At 32.5% G+C, this 16,215-nt stretch overlaps 1 protein-coding gene across 1 annotated transcript; it reads left to right on the top strand.

Annotated features, from left to right (window-relative positions):
- The first annotated feature begins 1,320 nt into the window (after nucleotides 1-1,320).
- LOC122593275 lies at nucleotides 1,321-5,546 on the top strand. Its single transcript, XM_043765664.1, has 4 exons — nucleotides 1,321-1,432; nucleotides 2,142-3,188; nucleotides 4,360-4,476; nucleotides 4,601-5,546. The coding sequence occupies exons 2-4, from the start codon at nucleotides 2,154-2,156 to the stop codon at nucleotides 5,297-5,299; spliced, it is 1,851 nt and encodes a 616-aa protein (XP_043621599.1). The 5' UTR covers nucleotides 1,321-1,432; nucleotides 2,142-2,153; the 3' UTR covers nucleotides 5,300-5,546.
- The last annotated feature ends 10,669 nt before the right edge of the window (nucleotides 5,547-16,215 follow it).

Here is a 16,215-nt window from a genome sequence, read left to right as displayed (position 1 = left end):
TTTTTTTTTTATTATTCTTTCACTTTTTTACATATATGGTCTCTTTTATCTGGTCGATCAAGATTTAGAGTTACATAAGTTGATGCACAATTACATAATAGTATCATTCGATTCAAAACTTTGGGCCTATGCTAGTATCATTCCATATATGAAAAAACCAAAGATAGATACGGACTAGAGTTCATGGCTCTAGTGTTAGGCTTAGCAAAGTTGGAGTGAATTTAAGATGAACCATTGAAGGTGCACTTTTGAGTTCGATTGACATTATTCAAATAATTATAAATACGAAGAGTTATAAATACGAAGAGCACGACTTCTAATTCAATAATTATACATTTAGTTGTAATGGTTATAATATATTCTCATCTACGAATAAGATGACTCGAGTTTCTAAACTATCATTTTCTTTACTTTATTATCACTCTCTATAATACGAGCAGTACAATAGAATAGTGACTGGACAAGGAATTAGTTGGTATGATGATAAAATGGCCTTGAAAGTTAATTAAGAAGCCATATTGCTTGATGATGGGTTGTTTGTTTGAGGAAGGGATAAATAATCTGCCAGTAATGATATTAGAGTATTCAATAAATTTTGGAACATCGTGTTTATAATATTATATCCTCCTAACTAATCTTCATAACTATAAAATAATGACATGTGACAAAATTTAGAGTTAAAATTAGAAAAGAGAGTTAATGTAATCCAAATATCATGTTTTGATGATTTGAAAAAGATTTAGGAGAATATTTATGAAGATTAGTCATTTTCCTCTTTTTTAAGCCTTAAAAAATATTGTTTAATATAAGGTTCATGTGATAACCGTTCACATATGAACAAATTCATATGTGAATGAATTTGTTCATATATACTATTTACATATAAAATATTAAGTACTAACCTTTTGGAGTTCTTCGGTGGATGAGATCATGAGCGACTAAGCGTTTTGAGATGCGTATGAAAATGAAAAATGATCCGAAATGTCTATTTGATATAATATATGTTTATGTTTATAAAATACATAGATAGTAATTAAAAAGATGAATAAAATTATTTGTTAAGATTCTCGGCTTCGGTTCTATTAAAAAACCGGTTTTTGAAAAAACAAAACTGAGCCAAATAGAAAAAATTCGGTTTTTTAGAAAAATCAAAACCGAAACCCACGGTTTTCATATGATGGTTCGGTTTTATCCGTTTTTTTCGGTTTTTTGATTTGACCCTTTGTTTTTTAGTCACCCCTGGTACGGTAAACATCAAAGTAGTAGTTATTTTAACATGAACCTTTTGGTATATACAAAGACCACACCTGTACCGGTTTTTAAAGCATTACGGACGAAGCCATTGAAAGTGGTCTAACAAGACATATAACAACATTCCCAAGATTTTACTTTCTTACATCTTCCCTGGTAACAGAAACAACAACAAGAAAAGGTAATATTATAAATCATCGTAATCCTTCTCTATTTTTCTTATTCTTCTTAATCTTAATTAATCTTATATATAGATTATATACACATTCATATGTCAATCTCGATATCAGCACCTGCCGATTATCAATCATTGACCTTTTATTTCTCCTTGCATCAATTTCTTATATATTATTGATTGATTATTTACTTAAGGTGTGCAATTGAATTATAATAAAATTGAGAAATCTGATCATTAGGTTTGTTTAATTTTTGGTAGCTAATTTATTATTTTTAATTGAATTAAGGAGAATTTCAAGAAAAAATTTAAGAATAATAAAAGTAGTAATATAATTACACCAATTTGCTATCAAACAAAAATTCTGTCTTGAAATTTGCCATTTGATTATATATATATAGCATATTTTGGTTTTTATGTCTCGGGCTTTGATTTCGAAGACATTAGGTGCTTAGAAGAGGAAATATTGTTATTATAGTTTATGAAAAAAACATAAGATTGTGTTTGTGGTCCAGTGTCATATGTTGTTTCTCTAGATATGATAAGATCGTGTTTTGATCGTATTTCATTCTTAGAGTTTAAATCTGTTTGTTGATATAAAAGAGACAGTGTATATTTTGTAATGCCTATATGTTGTTTAACATGACGTAACCTGTGTTTCGTTCAATCTTGTTCCGGTTAGTAGATTTGTGTTTTGATGACATTGATTGTGCAGGATTTTGGAATAATGGATGGCGTAAAAGAAAAGGATGAAGCTTTGAAATCTAACTCGTGTTCCAAAGAGGATATGTCTCAAATAGGTCTTACTCCAGAAACTGTGCTGACTGCATTAAAAGATGAAGGAAATACGAAAGTAGGAGATCAGATAAATGAAGGGCACGAAAAAGAAAAGAGTTTAACCGATGGAGAAGCACATAAGGTGCAGGCTGTCGTTGAAGTTGCAGTAGAAGGAAAAGATAAGGAGAAGGTTGAAGGACTGATAAATGGGGAGAGTTCGGGTGGGGGTTTAAAACGAAAGAGACTTAGACCTAGGAGGAGAAATGTAAAAAGGAAAGTTGCACAAAAGGCTTATGAGATGGTGGTTGGAAATGCGGTAGCAGCTGTAGTCAATAATGGATTATCTATAGATGAAGAGCTCGATAAAGAAAAAGTTTTAAGTGAAGATGCCGTGAAGGGGGTGGCAGTGAAAGGAAAAGGTGAGGGAAGAAGTGACGAGAGGAAAAGCATGGATAAATTAGGCGAGAGTATTAATGGGAAGGGAAGGAAAGTTAGGAGAATCAGGCGTAGAAAGAGTGCACAGAAAGCTTCTGAGGTAATTATCGTTACTGGGAATGGTGCCGTTAAAGAAGCGTTAGTCAAAGTTGAAACTGAGGAGAAGAAGAATATTGATAAACTAGGCGAGAGTTCTAATGGGAAAGGAAGGAAACCCAAGAGGAATAGGCAGAAAAAGATTGCACAAAAGGCTTCCGAGATGGCTGATGGAGATAAGTCGGAACCATCTAACAAAAAGAGTGCTTTAAAACGGGCCGAAAGCACGGGGATGGTGTTTATGTGTAATTCAAAAACAAAAGCTGACTGCTTTCGTTACAAGATTCTTGGGCTGCCTGCAGGCAAGAAAGATCAGGTAGAAAAGATTTATAAAGGGATGCGGCTGTTTTTGTTTGATGTTGATCTGAGATTGATGTATGGGATTTTCAAAGCTGTGGGAGAAGGAGGCTATAACATTGAACCAAAAGCCTTCGGTTCGGCATATCCATCTCAGGTTTGTGATATCCATAAACACCTTGTTACACACATATGTGTTATGCGTCTACATCCGATGCCTCTTTCTATTGTAATTGATTAATCTTTACATTCTTTTCTTAGTTTTAAGAAGTTTTCTGTTTCAATGAATCTAAATAAGGATAAGTTGTTTATATATAGATTAATCTCATGACATTGCATCATAGTAATGAACTGTTTTCTTGGTTGTTGTCTGCTTATGGTATAGTTCTGGTTATACTTGAATGGTAATCTCGTGCAGCGTAAAACTGAGGAAATGTTTTCTATGGATCTTATATGATTTAGTAATTCCCCACAAAGAAACATGGGAAACAAAAAATTAAATTTAGAAAAGCCGAGAACTTCAAAGTATTTACCTCGTTTTTTGGATCTTAAATAAAGTATCTTTCTTTGTTTCTTATTTAAGAGTTCATATCCTCCAGTTGTATTGTGATAGTCATTTAACTTGGTAGATTTAATTTTGAATGGGGCTCAAATAATGATATAGTTGCATATCTACCTTGACGCCTCTTTTCTTACTCATGTTTCTTGCACAACCATATTTCTAGATTAAAACCCCAATTTCCGAATTGTTATGTAATATTTGGATCTATAATTCTATATATATCTTCATTTTCTATCTTTAACATGACAAAGATCTTTTATGAAATAGGACCAGGTATAATTTAAGTTTCAATTGCTCACTCGTCAATCAGTTAGTGAGTGACTCATGTTTATGATCACATTAGTTCAGATTTTAGAATGTACTCTTAAAATTTTAATGGTATAGAAACATCATTTTAAGGTTAAAATTATGTCCTGGATTACGGTGATACTATCTTAACCATAACTATATTTAATAACATAGTCTGATATTGCATTCTGCTAGCTGCGTCAATTACATGAAATGCTTGGTAATTCTGATTTGTAGTACGACTATGATTGACGATGTTATGAAGCTCCAAACCACAGGTTAACTTTCTTTTTAGAGTTAAGCTGCGCGGGATGATACTAGAATTACTATATGATATATTACTTATTTAAATTGTTTTTTATGCCATCACATATCCGTGCATTAATCACTCTCTACTCTAGTCATTTCACGTGTCTTGTATGTTTGCATGTCAGAACCCATGCATTGATTAAAAAGAAATCCGATAATCTTGTGTTAGGTCCGATTTACCATGATGGAGGATTGCTTGCCATTGGCTGAGGAAAAATTTAAGAATGTTATCCAAGAAAACTACTATGCTCGAAATAAGTTTGAATGTCAGCTGAATGCGCAACAGGTTTGTATTCTTCTCTACTCAATTCTATATATAAATACATTGGCAAGTTGTATGTTTTAATAGCATAACCATCATTTGCAACCTTACTTTTAGCTACATTGTCAATAAATCATATATTCTCTAGGTGAAGAAGTTATGTAAGCTTTTTGTTCATGCCAAAAGTGGCACCACTCCGAAGAAGTCTGTAAAAAGTCACCAAAGTGGGAATGGTGAGCGTCACGGAGGCAGAGATGCATACAAAAGACAGCCCCGGGAGGAAGAGAGGCAACCTCACCCTCGATTGGGTAGGGAGCAAAGAAGGTACCATGACTATGACAATGGTAACGCCCCCGTTAGATATGAACGAGCGGCTCACCGTTCTCCAGTGCACCCTGTTGCAAGATATCTTCCACCACTTTCACATAACCAGGCTCCGGTGAGGTCATATGGCCGTGAGACGACATACTCTTATGGCCGAGACCCGTTTCTAGACCATTGGTCTTACCCTGCGCTAGATACGGGATCAAGGCATTATGATGAGATTGTTAGTCAAGACCAAGGCCGTTATCACTTATATGGTAGAGAACCTCCTATATACCGTAATAACGGGTATCCCTCTGTAGACCAAATAAGTGAATACCGTCACCTGCAAGCAGCAGCCTTGCCACCACAGTACCACCTTGTAAGCAGAGAGTATCCTCCTGTGGCAGAACCAGCAGAATATCATATTTCAGGAGGCTTGCAAGCGCGTGGCTGTTGTGATGTGGGCCTTGTGCCGGGGTATCTAATTTCTGCAGCTTCGGTACCAGAGTACGGTCCACTTCAAACCCGTTATGGATATTAAGTGAACAAAGTGATATTCAGCCTTTCCTTGCCGATTTTTCATGGTCATAATGTGTTCAGGCCTTCAGGGCACACCATTAGTTTCAAACATTTTTCATAGACATGGCTTGTGACCGTTGGATTTTCTTTCAAGTCTTCTTTCTCCAAAAAAATCGTTTTCAGATTGATGTGATTTTAGAATCACCATCTCTAACTGTGTACTCGCAGATTATTATGTTGACTTTTGATATTGGTTGTCCCTCAGCTCATCATGCTTTTAATTGATTTTCATTGAACTTTTATTTAATGCTCACTTTCTTTCTGAGTTCTGCTATGAAACTCAACTTTGTGACTTGCTGATGTAGTATCAGAAAGTCAGTAAGCTTGAAAGTTTGTGGTATATGTGTGAGTGCTTTCCTGATTGGGTTCTAAGTTACTAGAGGTTGAGAGATTGACCGGGATATTGAATGTAGAATAATAGCTATGAAGAAGTCTCCCGTGTGCTTAAAATAAGTTGAAGTTAAGTTATATATTCAAAGGCAGCAAAGCATTGGCTTATTGAGAGATCTCTATATAAAGAAGTAGCTCACATATCCTTTATAGCACTTAAATAGTTGAACCCATAACCCATGGTTCTTGTTAAGATATACTATATGCACAAGATGATTGCACTGTTGCGGTAGGAAAATAAATGTTGGATGTTGGAGATATACAGGAGAAGGTGGAGGGTTTAGTGACATAACTGACCTTGGATATGTAATCTGGTGGAAGTTTTGTTTCATGACATTGAACTTATGGGCTTAATTAGTCTTTAGTGTGCATACACCCTTAAGAGTTGATATCAAGACCACCCATCTTTGTAGAATGAATTACATTATAGCCGTGGTAAGTAGAGATGCGTAAACATCAAGTCCCTTGAGGTGCCAGGAGTATGGAACCTATTGATCAGTACATGTTATATTTTTAGTGTATTTCCTTCATCTTCTAATTAAGAGTGGAGCTGCTGCTTGTTAAATTGCAGTGCCATATTGTGAAGTGGCATTTCTAATTTGCATGACGTGTAGAGCTTTTATGAAAAACACAACACTAGTATACTAATAGGATATGGTTTTCGTAGTCAAGTTTTCTAACCTCACTGTGCAAATCGTTTGTAACACACAATAATAATATTTAATTTACGATGCAACCGCATATGATTCGTTTCATTGATTCAGTGGATAGCCAACTGAACCCTTTATTTAAACCAGATTTCTATATATTTATGTCTTAAATACGATTTGTATTTTCATGGAAAAAAATTGTATCCCAATTGATTTGTCCACCATCATTGTCTTAGTATCCAAGTTCGAGTGAGTTGTTGTAGGTATTAGAGGTAGGTCAATTTTGATAATTTATCTTGATCAGTTGTGAACACCATTCCATTTGAATAGGTTCAATTGTTTCATCCTCAAATGTGATCACAGGCATGTTTGAGAAAATGCTTACAAGAACTCAGTCAATCAAATTGAATATCCTCGCACTCCATCTTCACTTATCTAAAAATATCTCAGTTGGGTTCGTTTTGTTTAAGTAAATTCTTCTAAAAAGTGAAACTTCTCATAAAGCAAAGAGCTCATCTCTTTTAGGGTTTCTATTACTATCATTGCATATGAGTTTCATTTATGTAAAGTTGTTAATGCAACATTAACCGGTGAACACACTATTGGGAACTCGACTGGGTATTCGAAGTGTCCTACAGAAGTTGTTATTAGACGTCTACTCATACAGTATGCAAGGAAATTGAATCTCTTAGATTCCAAATTCCAAGTCTTGCAAATGATGGGTTTTGAGATTTGGTTCCAATTACCATCCATCATCTAAAGAATTTGGTTTATGATGATCAAATATATCTCATTATGAAATTGTTTGGTGGCCCATTAGTAAGGTCTAAAACCTTGGGGAAATCCACCAGGGTTCGAATCTCACTTCCTACATTTGTAGGAGTGGATATTAGGGGTTTTTTTTCGAGAATCCTGGGTTTTATCCTATGCATTCGTGGTTCGAACTTCGCATACTGCGCAATTGGATGTCATTGTGGTGTCTTGAATGCTAACTGCTAACTACTAATTACAAAGTGTGTTTAATTACCACCATATGGTGGGATCATAATCTCTGGTCTAGAGTAAGCAAATGGTGGTATAGTTGCAACCTGAAGAAAGCAATCTATAAAAGGAGTTGAATTTTTGAGGTGAAATGATCGAGTAAGTTGCTAGTTGAAGCAGAAAGAGTTGAGAGAAGAGGATGAAAAGGAGCTACTGGTAGTATAGTTCGGGTGAGCAAACAATGGTATTGTTCTTATGCTAATCGATATGATCATGGATTTTGAATAGGACAGGAGGTGGCGACGGTCTAGTAGTGAGTAGTGAGAAAAATGTGATTTAGTGATGCAGCAGAAAGGAAACCTTACTGACATTTTATTTATCGGCAGTAAAGTGTGTTGGTGGCTAAAGTTGCAAGTGAGTAGGTATCTATGTTATCAATTTCGGTGAAATTTCGGTTTTCGGTGGTGGGACATAATTTCGGTATTGAATTTCGGTTTATATATCGTTTCCGAAATTTTCGGTGGTTTTGACCGAAATACCACCGAAATTACCGAAATTTCTGAAATTTCAGTGAATTCTGTTTCAGCACTTCCAGGTTTTATCTTTTACTCTTATTTATGTATATATATATATATATATAAATACATATATAGTATTAGAATTACCGAAATACCACAAAAAAAAACGATATTTCGTATACCAGTCCGTGACAGAAACACCGAAATTTATGTCCTTGACTACTTAGGTAGGTATTTTATCGAGCTGCTCGACCTCCTACCAATCAACACTTTAGACATCAAAAACAAGCTCGAAAAATATCAAAAGTCAAGCTTGCGCTGTTTTTGAGGCTTATGTAATATTTTATGTTCGAGTTATTTTCCAGTTTATAGTTTATACAGAGCTTGGAGCAAAATTCTTGCTCATCTTCAAGCAGCTGAGATACCCACAGTTGTTTTCAGAAGTCTACCCTGGTTAATGCAGGACCCAGGAACATCAAAAGTTGTCAAACACGCCCTCACAACTCATCACACTGTAAAGGTATATAATGGCAAGAACAGTAATAAGCCAGTGTGTTTCCCAAACCCTGTGTATAGCTTGGATTACGTGCAAGTTTGGTTTTAGGTTACAGAGAAGATGTTTGACTACCCAGAAGGTGGGGTAAATTAATTTAGTTGCATAACATGGAGATATAGAGAATTTTTGCTTTTACTCATGTTAATATATTTTCTTGAATTTAAAAGAAAAATCCCTTGGATTATGACCAATGGTTTGTACTTTTTTATGTGTTGAGAGATATTTGCATACTAATCTTCCCTTTTCAGTACTCTATCTCAAAACATGTTTTCACTTGTCTGTAAAAGCCAAAAACATCAAGCTATAAAGTGGGTTATGGGAAATCCGGGTTTACCACTTTTACATAGGGGTTTATAAAAGTTATACAAACTCGTTTGAAAAACACATGGGTTCTCGAAAAATTTCGTGGTAAAACTGATTGGGCCGGTTGAAGAAATGTGAGACCAGAGCATACCAACACCCTGGAGGATTGACCGCTTGCTTTTCAGTTGATGCTAGATGTCCCAGGCAACGCCTCTCGCCTGTGATCAATTCATGTAATTGTTTTTGGTTTGTACTGATTAGAACTTGGACATTATGGTCCACTAGAATTCCGAACATATTTGTAGTGTTAAATGCTTGGTAAATGGTGAATGACCATATTGTAATGTTGCAAAAGTGATTGTGACAAATTAACAGAATATTGAAAATGCGAATGGAATGCATGTTGGAATATTTTTTGTAAATGTCATATTTGCCAAGCTTTGTATATTTATGTTCAAACTCAAGCTTTTTGCAACATGATCATCGCAACTAGAAGCTATGATAAAGTCAACTTGACGTACTTTCTTTATGTAGTCACAAAATCATTGAAAGTGGGTTTGATAAACTTAACATACTGGTTGGCTTTAGTATGTTATATCATTATGCATAGAAGGATCTGAAATAGTTGTTGAAGTTCCAGTTAAGCATTCATATTTTATCAGGTTAGGAAGTAGTGAATGCTGTGATTCTTGCTAAAGGGGAATGTTGTTCTGATTATCATACTGTTAGTATTAAATTGGCAAATCTTTTTAATGGTAGGATATGATGTGTTCAGTGGCAATTTGATGTGTGAAATATCGCACTTAGAAAAAGAAACTCGAGAATGCAACAAGCTGTGCTTACACCAAGGCCCTGCTATGGGTGTTGCCCTAAGGACCCTGCAACCTTTGATCCTTAATATTTAGGTCCAGGATGAGATGGATGCATTTTTCATCCATTCCCATGTCTAATCAATCACACCAAGTAACTATCCATATTACATTAGTCTCAAAGGGACACAAAAGCGACCTATATATACCATTCCTAGTAGGCTAGTAGCAGTCAGTGATGTCTCCTTGGGTTATACACTGTCTATGTGAACTTCTTGTTTCTGGGCCCTCATTCCTTGGTGCCCTTTTGCCTATTCTACGTTTTTTCCATCGGCTGGTACCCTCTCTTCTCGGAATTTTTAATTTCAGCTCCAGAGTATTGCTCACATCTTAATGAACGAGTGGGAACATCATCAAGTAAATAAATATGTACAAGTAGTGAATGAGTGAGAGCATAATCAGGTAAATAAATATGTACAAACAGAGAATGAATGAAGTTGCCCAAAAACCGGTTTTTGGCCAAACCAGTTTGGAACCTAAACCGAAACCGGTTAGGGTCAACGAGATCAAAAACCGGTTTTGACCACCCAAACCGGTTTACCAGTTTTCGTCAAAAGGTTGACTGAGTTATTCGGTTCTTTTCCCTTAAAACCCAAAACTGAACCAATATCAAACCGGTAAAAAATAGATTCTAGAAACCGAAAATCAAACTGGTTTTAAACCGACGGTTTTTCAAAATCCGAACCGGTTTGGGAGAAACCAGCTTTTTTTCGGTTTGGTTTTCGGTGTTTCGAAACCAGGTCTCCTAAAACCGGTTACTTTGGGCACGTCACTCTGAATGGTTGGGCTAAGACGTTAACCTTAGGGACCAAGGGTCCATGGTTGTTCATTTGATATTTTTTTTTTCATTTGATTAATTGTATATTTGTATATATATATTTGGGCTTTTAAAATTGGGTTACCTACTATGATCGTGGCCCATGGGGTCCAATCAAACTTTAGTCGACTTAGTTGGAGCTGTAAGCTATAGTTTTTAGTTAGAAGCTTTAAGTTGTAACTTTTATTTTGTAATAGTGTTTGGTATGGTAGCTGTAGCTGTAACTTCAAGATGGATTTGTGTAGTTTTAAAAGATTAAAAGCTTCATCGAAAAGCTAAAGTTTATAAAGCTAGTTACATCCAAACAAAGCTTTTAAAAATTTAGGAGCTTTTAGTTTAAAATGAAAAGCTAAAGCTCCCCAAAAGCTTTTGAAAAGCTTATGCCAAACATAACCGACAACATCTGAAAGAAAAAAATATATTTAATATTTATTTATAGGGTCCTTAATTTGTCCAGCAATTTCAGCTTCATAATGTAGATTCGCGTCGAGTACAATGATAGATGATCGTCAATGAAAGTCTGTTTCCTATTTACGGATTTCTGATTTTTATAATACTATTTGACAGGGTAAAATCATGTTTTTCTTTGCACAGTTTTACCCGGATATATTAGTATAACGTCGATCAAATTTAGCAGTTTAGCCAATAAGTTACTTGTTTTCAACCGAATAATATTCCTAGTTTTTTATTATGATAACCTTTCAAAAAAATCTTTAGTAATAACGAGATATGTCACCCGGGCGTTGCCCCGGGAGACATTACATTTGTTAACAATTTAATAAAAAATATTATTCAAGAGATAATGTGCCATAAACTTTTTGAAAAAAACACGTATTATTCAAATTATTAAAAACTGATATTTGTCAATTAAAAAATGAACTGTAAAAGTTTTGTGTGAAAGTGAAAGTCGTTCACATAAAAGTTTAGTGCTAAAAGTGTAATAGACTTAAATGTTGTGGTGAAAATAAAAGAAAATCAAAAAGTATAAAAATTTGGTGCTAAAAGTATAAGGGGTTAAAATGTTGTGGTGAAAATAAAATGAATAGAAAGTTTATTATTCTTTACAAGTTTTCCAGTACATTTCTTTTTAATATATGTGTTAAAAAGTTTGTTGTTAAAGTGTAAGAGGTTAAAATATTGTAGTTAAAATAAAAGATTATCAAAAAGTAAAAAAATTTAGTGTTAAAAGTGTAAGGGGTTAAGATATTATGGTGAAAATAAAAAGATTAAAAAGTTTACTAAGAATTATCAAAGTTTTGTTCTAAAAGTGTAAAGAGTGAAACTATTATGATGAAAATAAAAATTAAAATAAAAAGTATACTATTCTATACACGCTTTCCCGTACCTTAAAATAAAAGAAAATTAAAAACTATGAAAGTTTAATGCTAAAAGTATAAAGAGTTAAAATTTTGTAGTGAAAATAAAAAGAATACAAAGTTTACTAAAAAATATTATAGTTTATTGCTAAAAGTGTAAAGATTGAAAATTTTGTGTTGAAAATAAAAAGAATAAAAAGTTTACTAAAAAGTATTATAGTTTAGTGCTAAAAGTGTAGAGATTGAAACTTCTGTGGTGAAAGTAAAAAGAATAAAAAGTATACTATTATTAGAAAAATGTTATAATTTAGTGCTAAAAGTGTAAAGATTGAAAGTTTTGTGGTAAAAATAAATAGAACAAAAATTTTACAAAAAATTATTATAGTTTAGTGTTAAAAATGTAAAGATTGAAACTTATGTGGTGAAAATAAGAAAAATAAAAAAGTTATTATTCTTTACACGTTAAAAAGTATTATAGTTTAGTGCTAAAAGTGTAAAGATTAAAACTTCTGTGGTGAAAGTAAAAAGAATAAAAACTATACTATTACTAAAAAATATTATAGTTTAGTGCTAAAAGTGTAAAGATTGAAAGTTTTGTGGTTAAAATAAATAGAACAAAAATTTTACTAAAAAGATTATAGTTTAGTTTTAAAAATGTAAAGATTGAAACTTATGTGGTGAATATAAAAAAATAAAAATATATTATTCTTTACACGCTAAAAAATTTAATAAATGTATTATAGTTTAGTACTAAAAGTGTAAAAATTGAAACTTCTGTGGTGAAAGTAAAAAGAATAAAAAGTATACTATTACTAAAAAATATTATAGTTTAGTGCTAAAAGTGTAAAAATTGAAAGTTTTGTGGTGAAAATAAATAGAAAAAAAAAAGTTACTAAAAAGTATTATAGTTTAGTGTTAAAAATATAAAGATTGAAACTTATGTAGTGATAATAAAATAAATAAAAAAGTTACGATTCTTTACACGGATTACGAAACTTTGTTTTAATATATATTATAATAACTCACTCTGTGACAAATGACGATATAGTTTTGAAAAGTAATACTTAACACATTGCATATACTTGTTCATTTTTATATACATCTTAGATTTTATCATACGTCTATGTAACTCATTTGGGAATATTCGTCGTTTAATTCCGATTTGATTTCATATACGAGGAAGAAAAAATCATTTTATTCTCGAGTAAGTGGACACGTGAACTAAATGAGACAAATGATCCAATAAAATGAGGGATGACTTGCTAGATTTTATAAATTCTCTTTTTCCTTCTATATTTTCAATAGATGTGTTTTTCATAATGGTTGGATGACAAACTGATTTTGGAATATGATTTTTATCGTATAACTCAGTTAAATATTATCACTAATGGGAGATATTCTATAATTGATGTTTATGATGACTTTGAATTTAATTATCATCAAAAAGTTATTGTACATATCATTTTTTTTATTTAAATGAAAAAGTCAGGATTTTGTTTCAAATCTAGTCAAATAATTATTGTAGGCTCTCCTCTTCTTCCACCGATTGTGTTAGTCGAAGTGCATACGGTAGATCAACTTCCTCTACCTAGGTATCTCTACCTACGGTAGATCAACTTCCTCTAGTCAAATAATTATTGTAGGATCTGATGCTCCTCCCGCTCGGGCGGGACTCTCAAACGGCTATGACCGGCTCCGACTCACGAAGCTGGAGGAAATAGGTATCTCATGCACGAGCCTTTGAAAGAGCTTGGTACCGTTAAACTTTTGAACCCTAAAAATGATGGACAAGGCTTGCGGACGCACCAGACGTTTCGTTTTTCAACAAACATACTATCGAAATTTATTTTGGGTCTATCCTCTTGAAACCATACAAAATGCGTTACACATAAATATTTTTAAGAAATGATAATAAAGAAAAAGAAATAAAAGTTCGATACACAAGTACAAAAGGTATATACATGTGAGTTGTTAGTAATAATATTGAAATATCTGTTATATATAATTATGGAATGGATGTCCATATCTTTCGGAGATCTTTTTGTTATGTTAAGAGATTTATTACTTGGAGATGAATCCACTATTGTATTATAAATGAATAATAAAATTTCTTCATTCTCTCATCTATCTCTTGTCTTCTTTATTGTTTGTTATTTTACAGTTTTATAACACGTTATCAGCATGAATGGCTCAAACCCTAAATTAATTCTTTCTTTACGTTTAGTTGGCCGTCGAAATTTTTTTTCTTAAAACCTCACGTATAATTCACATGCTTTACCACATTCCATGTTTTCTCTATATCAATTTTTATATACTACTAAACAAAGGTTTTTTTTTAGATATGAACCTAATCTTTCAAAAATCTAATGTTGAATGCTTTATATTAATGTTGTGAATTTTTTTCGGCTAAACAATGTATTTAAGTTTCAAAATCCAAATCAAAGCAGACATAAGACATTTGGATAAATAAATTTATTATGTTCTTCATTTTTCTTTGAAATTCTAATATAACTTCGTTATAAGGAACTGAAGCAACTACAATGCTATGAGGTGATTTTTCGAGGAGCCGATTTAAATCGTACGCACACATTCAGGTATCTAAAGGTAAACAAATTAGTATCTATTGCGATATTTTTATAAGATCATGGTTATTGTTCTTTTATATATCAAATATCAATTGTTTATTTTCAATATTATGGTTATAGGCAAATACATATTTGAGTATGTTAAATTATGTGAAATCTGTGAAGGGGCTACTCTAAATTAATCACGAAAAACAAATGTTTTGAGATGCATTATTACTAGATGCATTATGTTGAATGAACTTTTGCTAGAATTATAAGTGGTAATTGATTAGGATTGTTTTTTTAGGTGATTTGATTCTTATTAAAAGATGTGGATGTATTGATGATCAAAGGCATGTTGTAAATATATAAAAACAAAATATTATTGTGATCATTGAATATGTTAAACTTGGTCGGAAATAACTCAATAAGCTTATTTATTAGCATGGCATGTTGTCAAGTTTTTTAGAATTTTAATTAATAATCTTTGTAATTTTGCGAAACAAATTTAAAAGAATGGAAGAAAACGATTGTAATTATCAATTATCTTTCCATGGCTAAATTTTATTAAATTAGTTATGTTTATGAGATAAAGCTTACGAATTTATTTGATTCTACAACTTCATACTCTCCAATCTCCATGAAATACGCAATTGATTTTATATTGGACTAAACTTTGATTTATTTTGTTAAGTTCTCTAAAAAGTTTTACATATTCTATATATTATAAAAGGAAACCAAAGTTTGGTAAGCATGTTGTCTGTATCTTTCATAGGTCTTCATTTTAACAATTGATTTTAAACCATAAATCGAGTTTGATATAATATACAAACTAATAATATGTTTTCCAATAGATTTTGGAATTTAGTCATTAAAAGGTTGTGGAAGTGAACTTATAAAAGTAGGATGATAGCACAAATAAGTTTACTTATATGATTCATCGTTACCTGCAAAATTTAAACATCTGACTTAGTGACTTGGTCAAAGATTGTGTAAAGATCATAAGAAGAAAACTATTTCCATCTCATTTACATATGCTTATAAATCTTAGAAGCCATTTTATGCCTACTCTACTAGTTGATATTGATATTATAATTACTTGAGATTATTATTATTATTGAAGGTTATTGGGTAGTTTTTGTGATTGTTATGGCTACTGAAATATCCAATATAATTTTCTCATCTAAAAATATTCTATGCATGCATGTGATTGAACAAGATGTTTTTTTTGTATAATGAGAAATAAAAGGAAGTATGATGATATTTTTTTACGTGTTATGTGGCTTGTACGAAGCATACGTGAGTCTAAACAAAAATTTATAAACCTTGATTATTTGATTAGTTGGCATGACCGGTTGGACTATCCCGGGTCAATGATGATGCGAAATATGTAAAAGAACAATAAGGTTCTTCAATTGATTATTTGGATTGTACTTTATTGCTCTATAAGAAAGTATATGCCAAGTACGATAAGGATTGTATCCTTTTGAATTGTTGGAACATATGCAAAGAAGATGTAAGTAGACCTATACATCGTCCATGTTGACCATTTAGTGTTTTAAAATCAATGCATCGTCTGAATGGGTCATCAAAGTCGCAACATGATGTTTGCGTAATTAATTGCTTATCTTGTAAAATTGAGAGCATGTTCCATATTGTATTGGCAATAATGATTAAATTGATAATGATTATTTAGAGCAAAATGAATATGATATGGGGCCATGTTGTATAACATGCAATAATATGAACTCACATCATGCCAATAGTGTTCCTCCCCATTGAAATTGGTTTATGGTCAGAAACCACATGTCTCATGGGAGTTTTAATGTGCAATATATGATTAAGTTGCTCCACCACAATGCACAAAGATGAGACTTCAAAGAATGTTGGAAATAATGTTGGAAAAATAGGTGT

The sequence above is a fragment of the Erigeron canadensis genome, chromosome 3 (assembly GCF_010389155.1).
Source record: "Erigeron canadensis isolate Cc75 chromosome 3, C_canadensis_v1, whole genome shotgun sequence".
Lineage (NCBI taxonomy): Eukaryota > Viridiplantae > Streptophyta > Magnoliopsida > Asterales > Asteraceae > Erigeron > Erigeron canadensis.
This window is presented reverse-complemented; position numbering and strand designations above follow the sequence as displayed.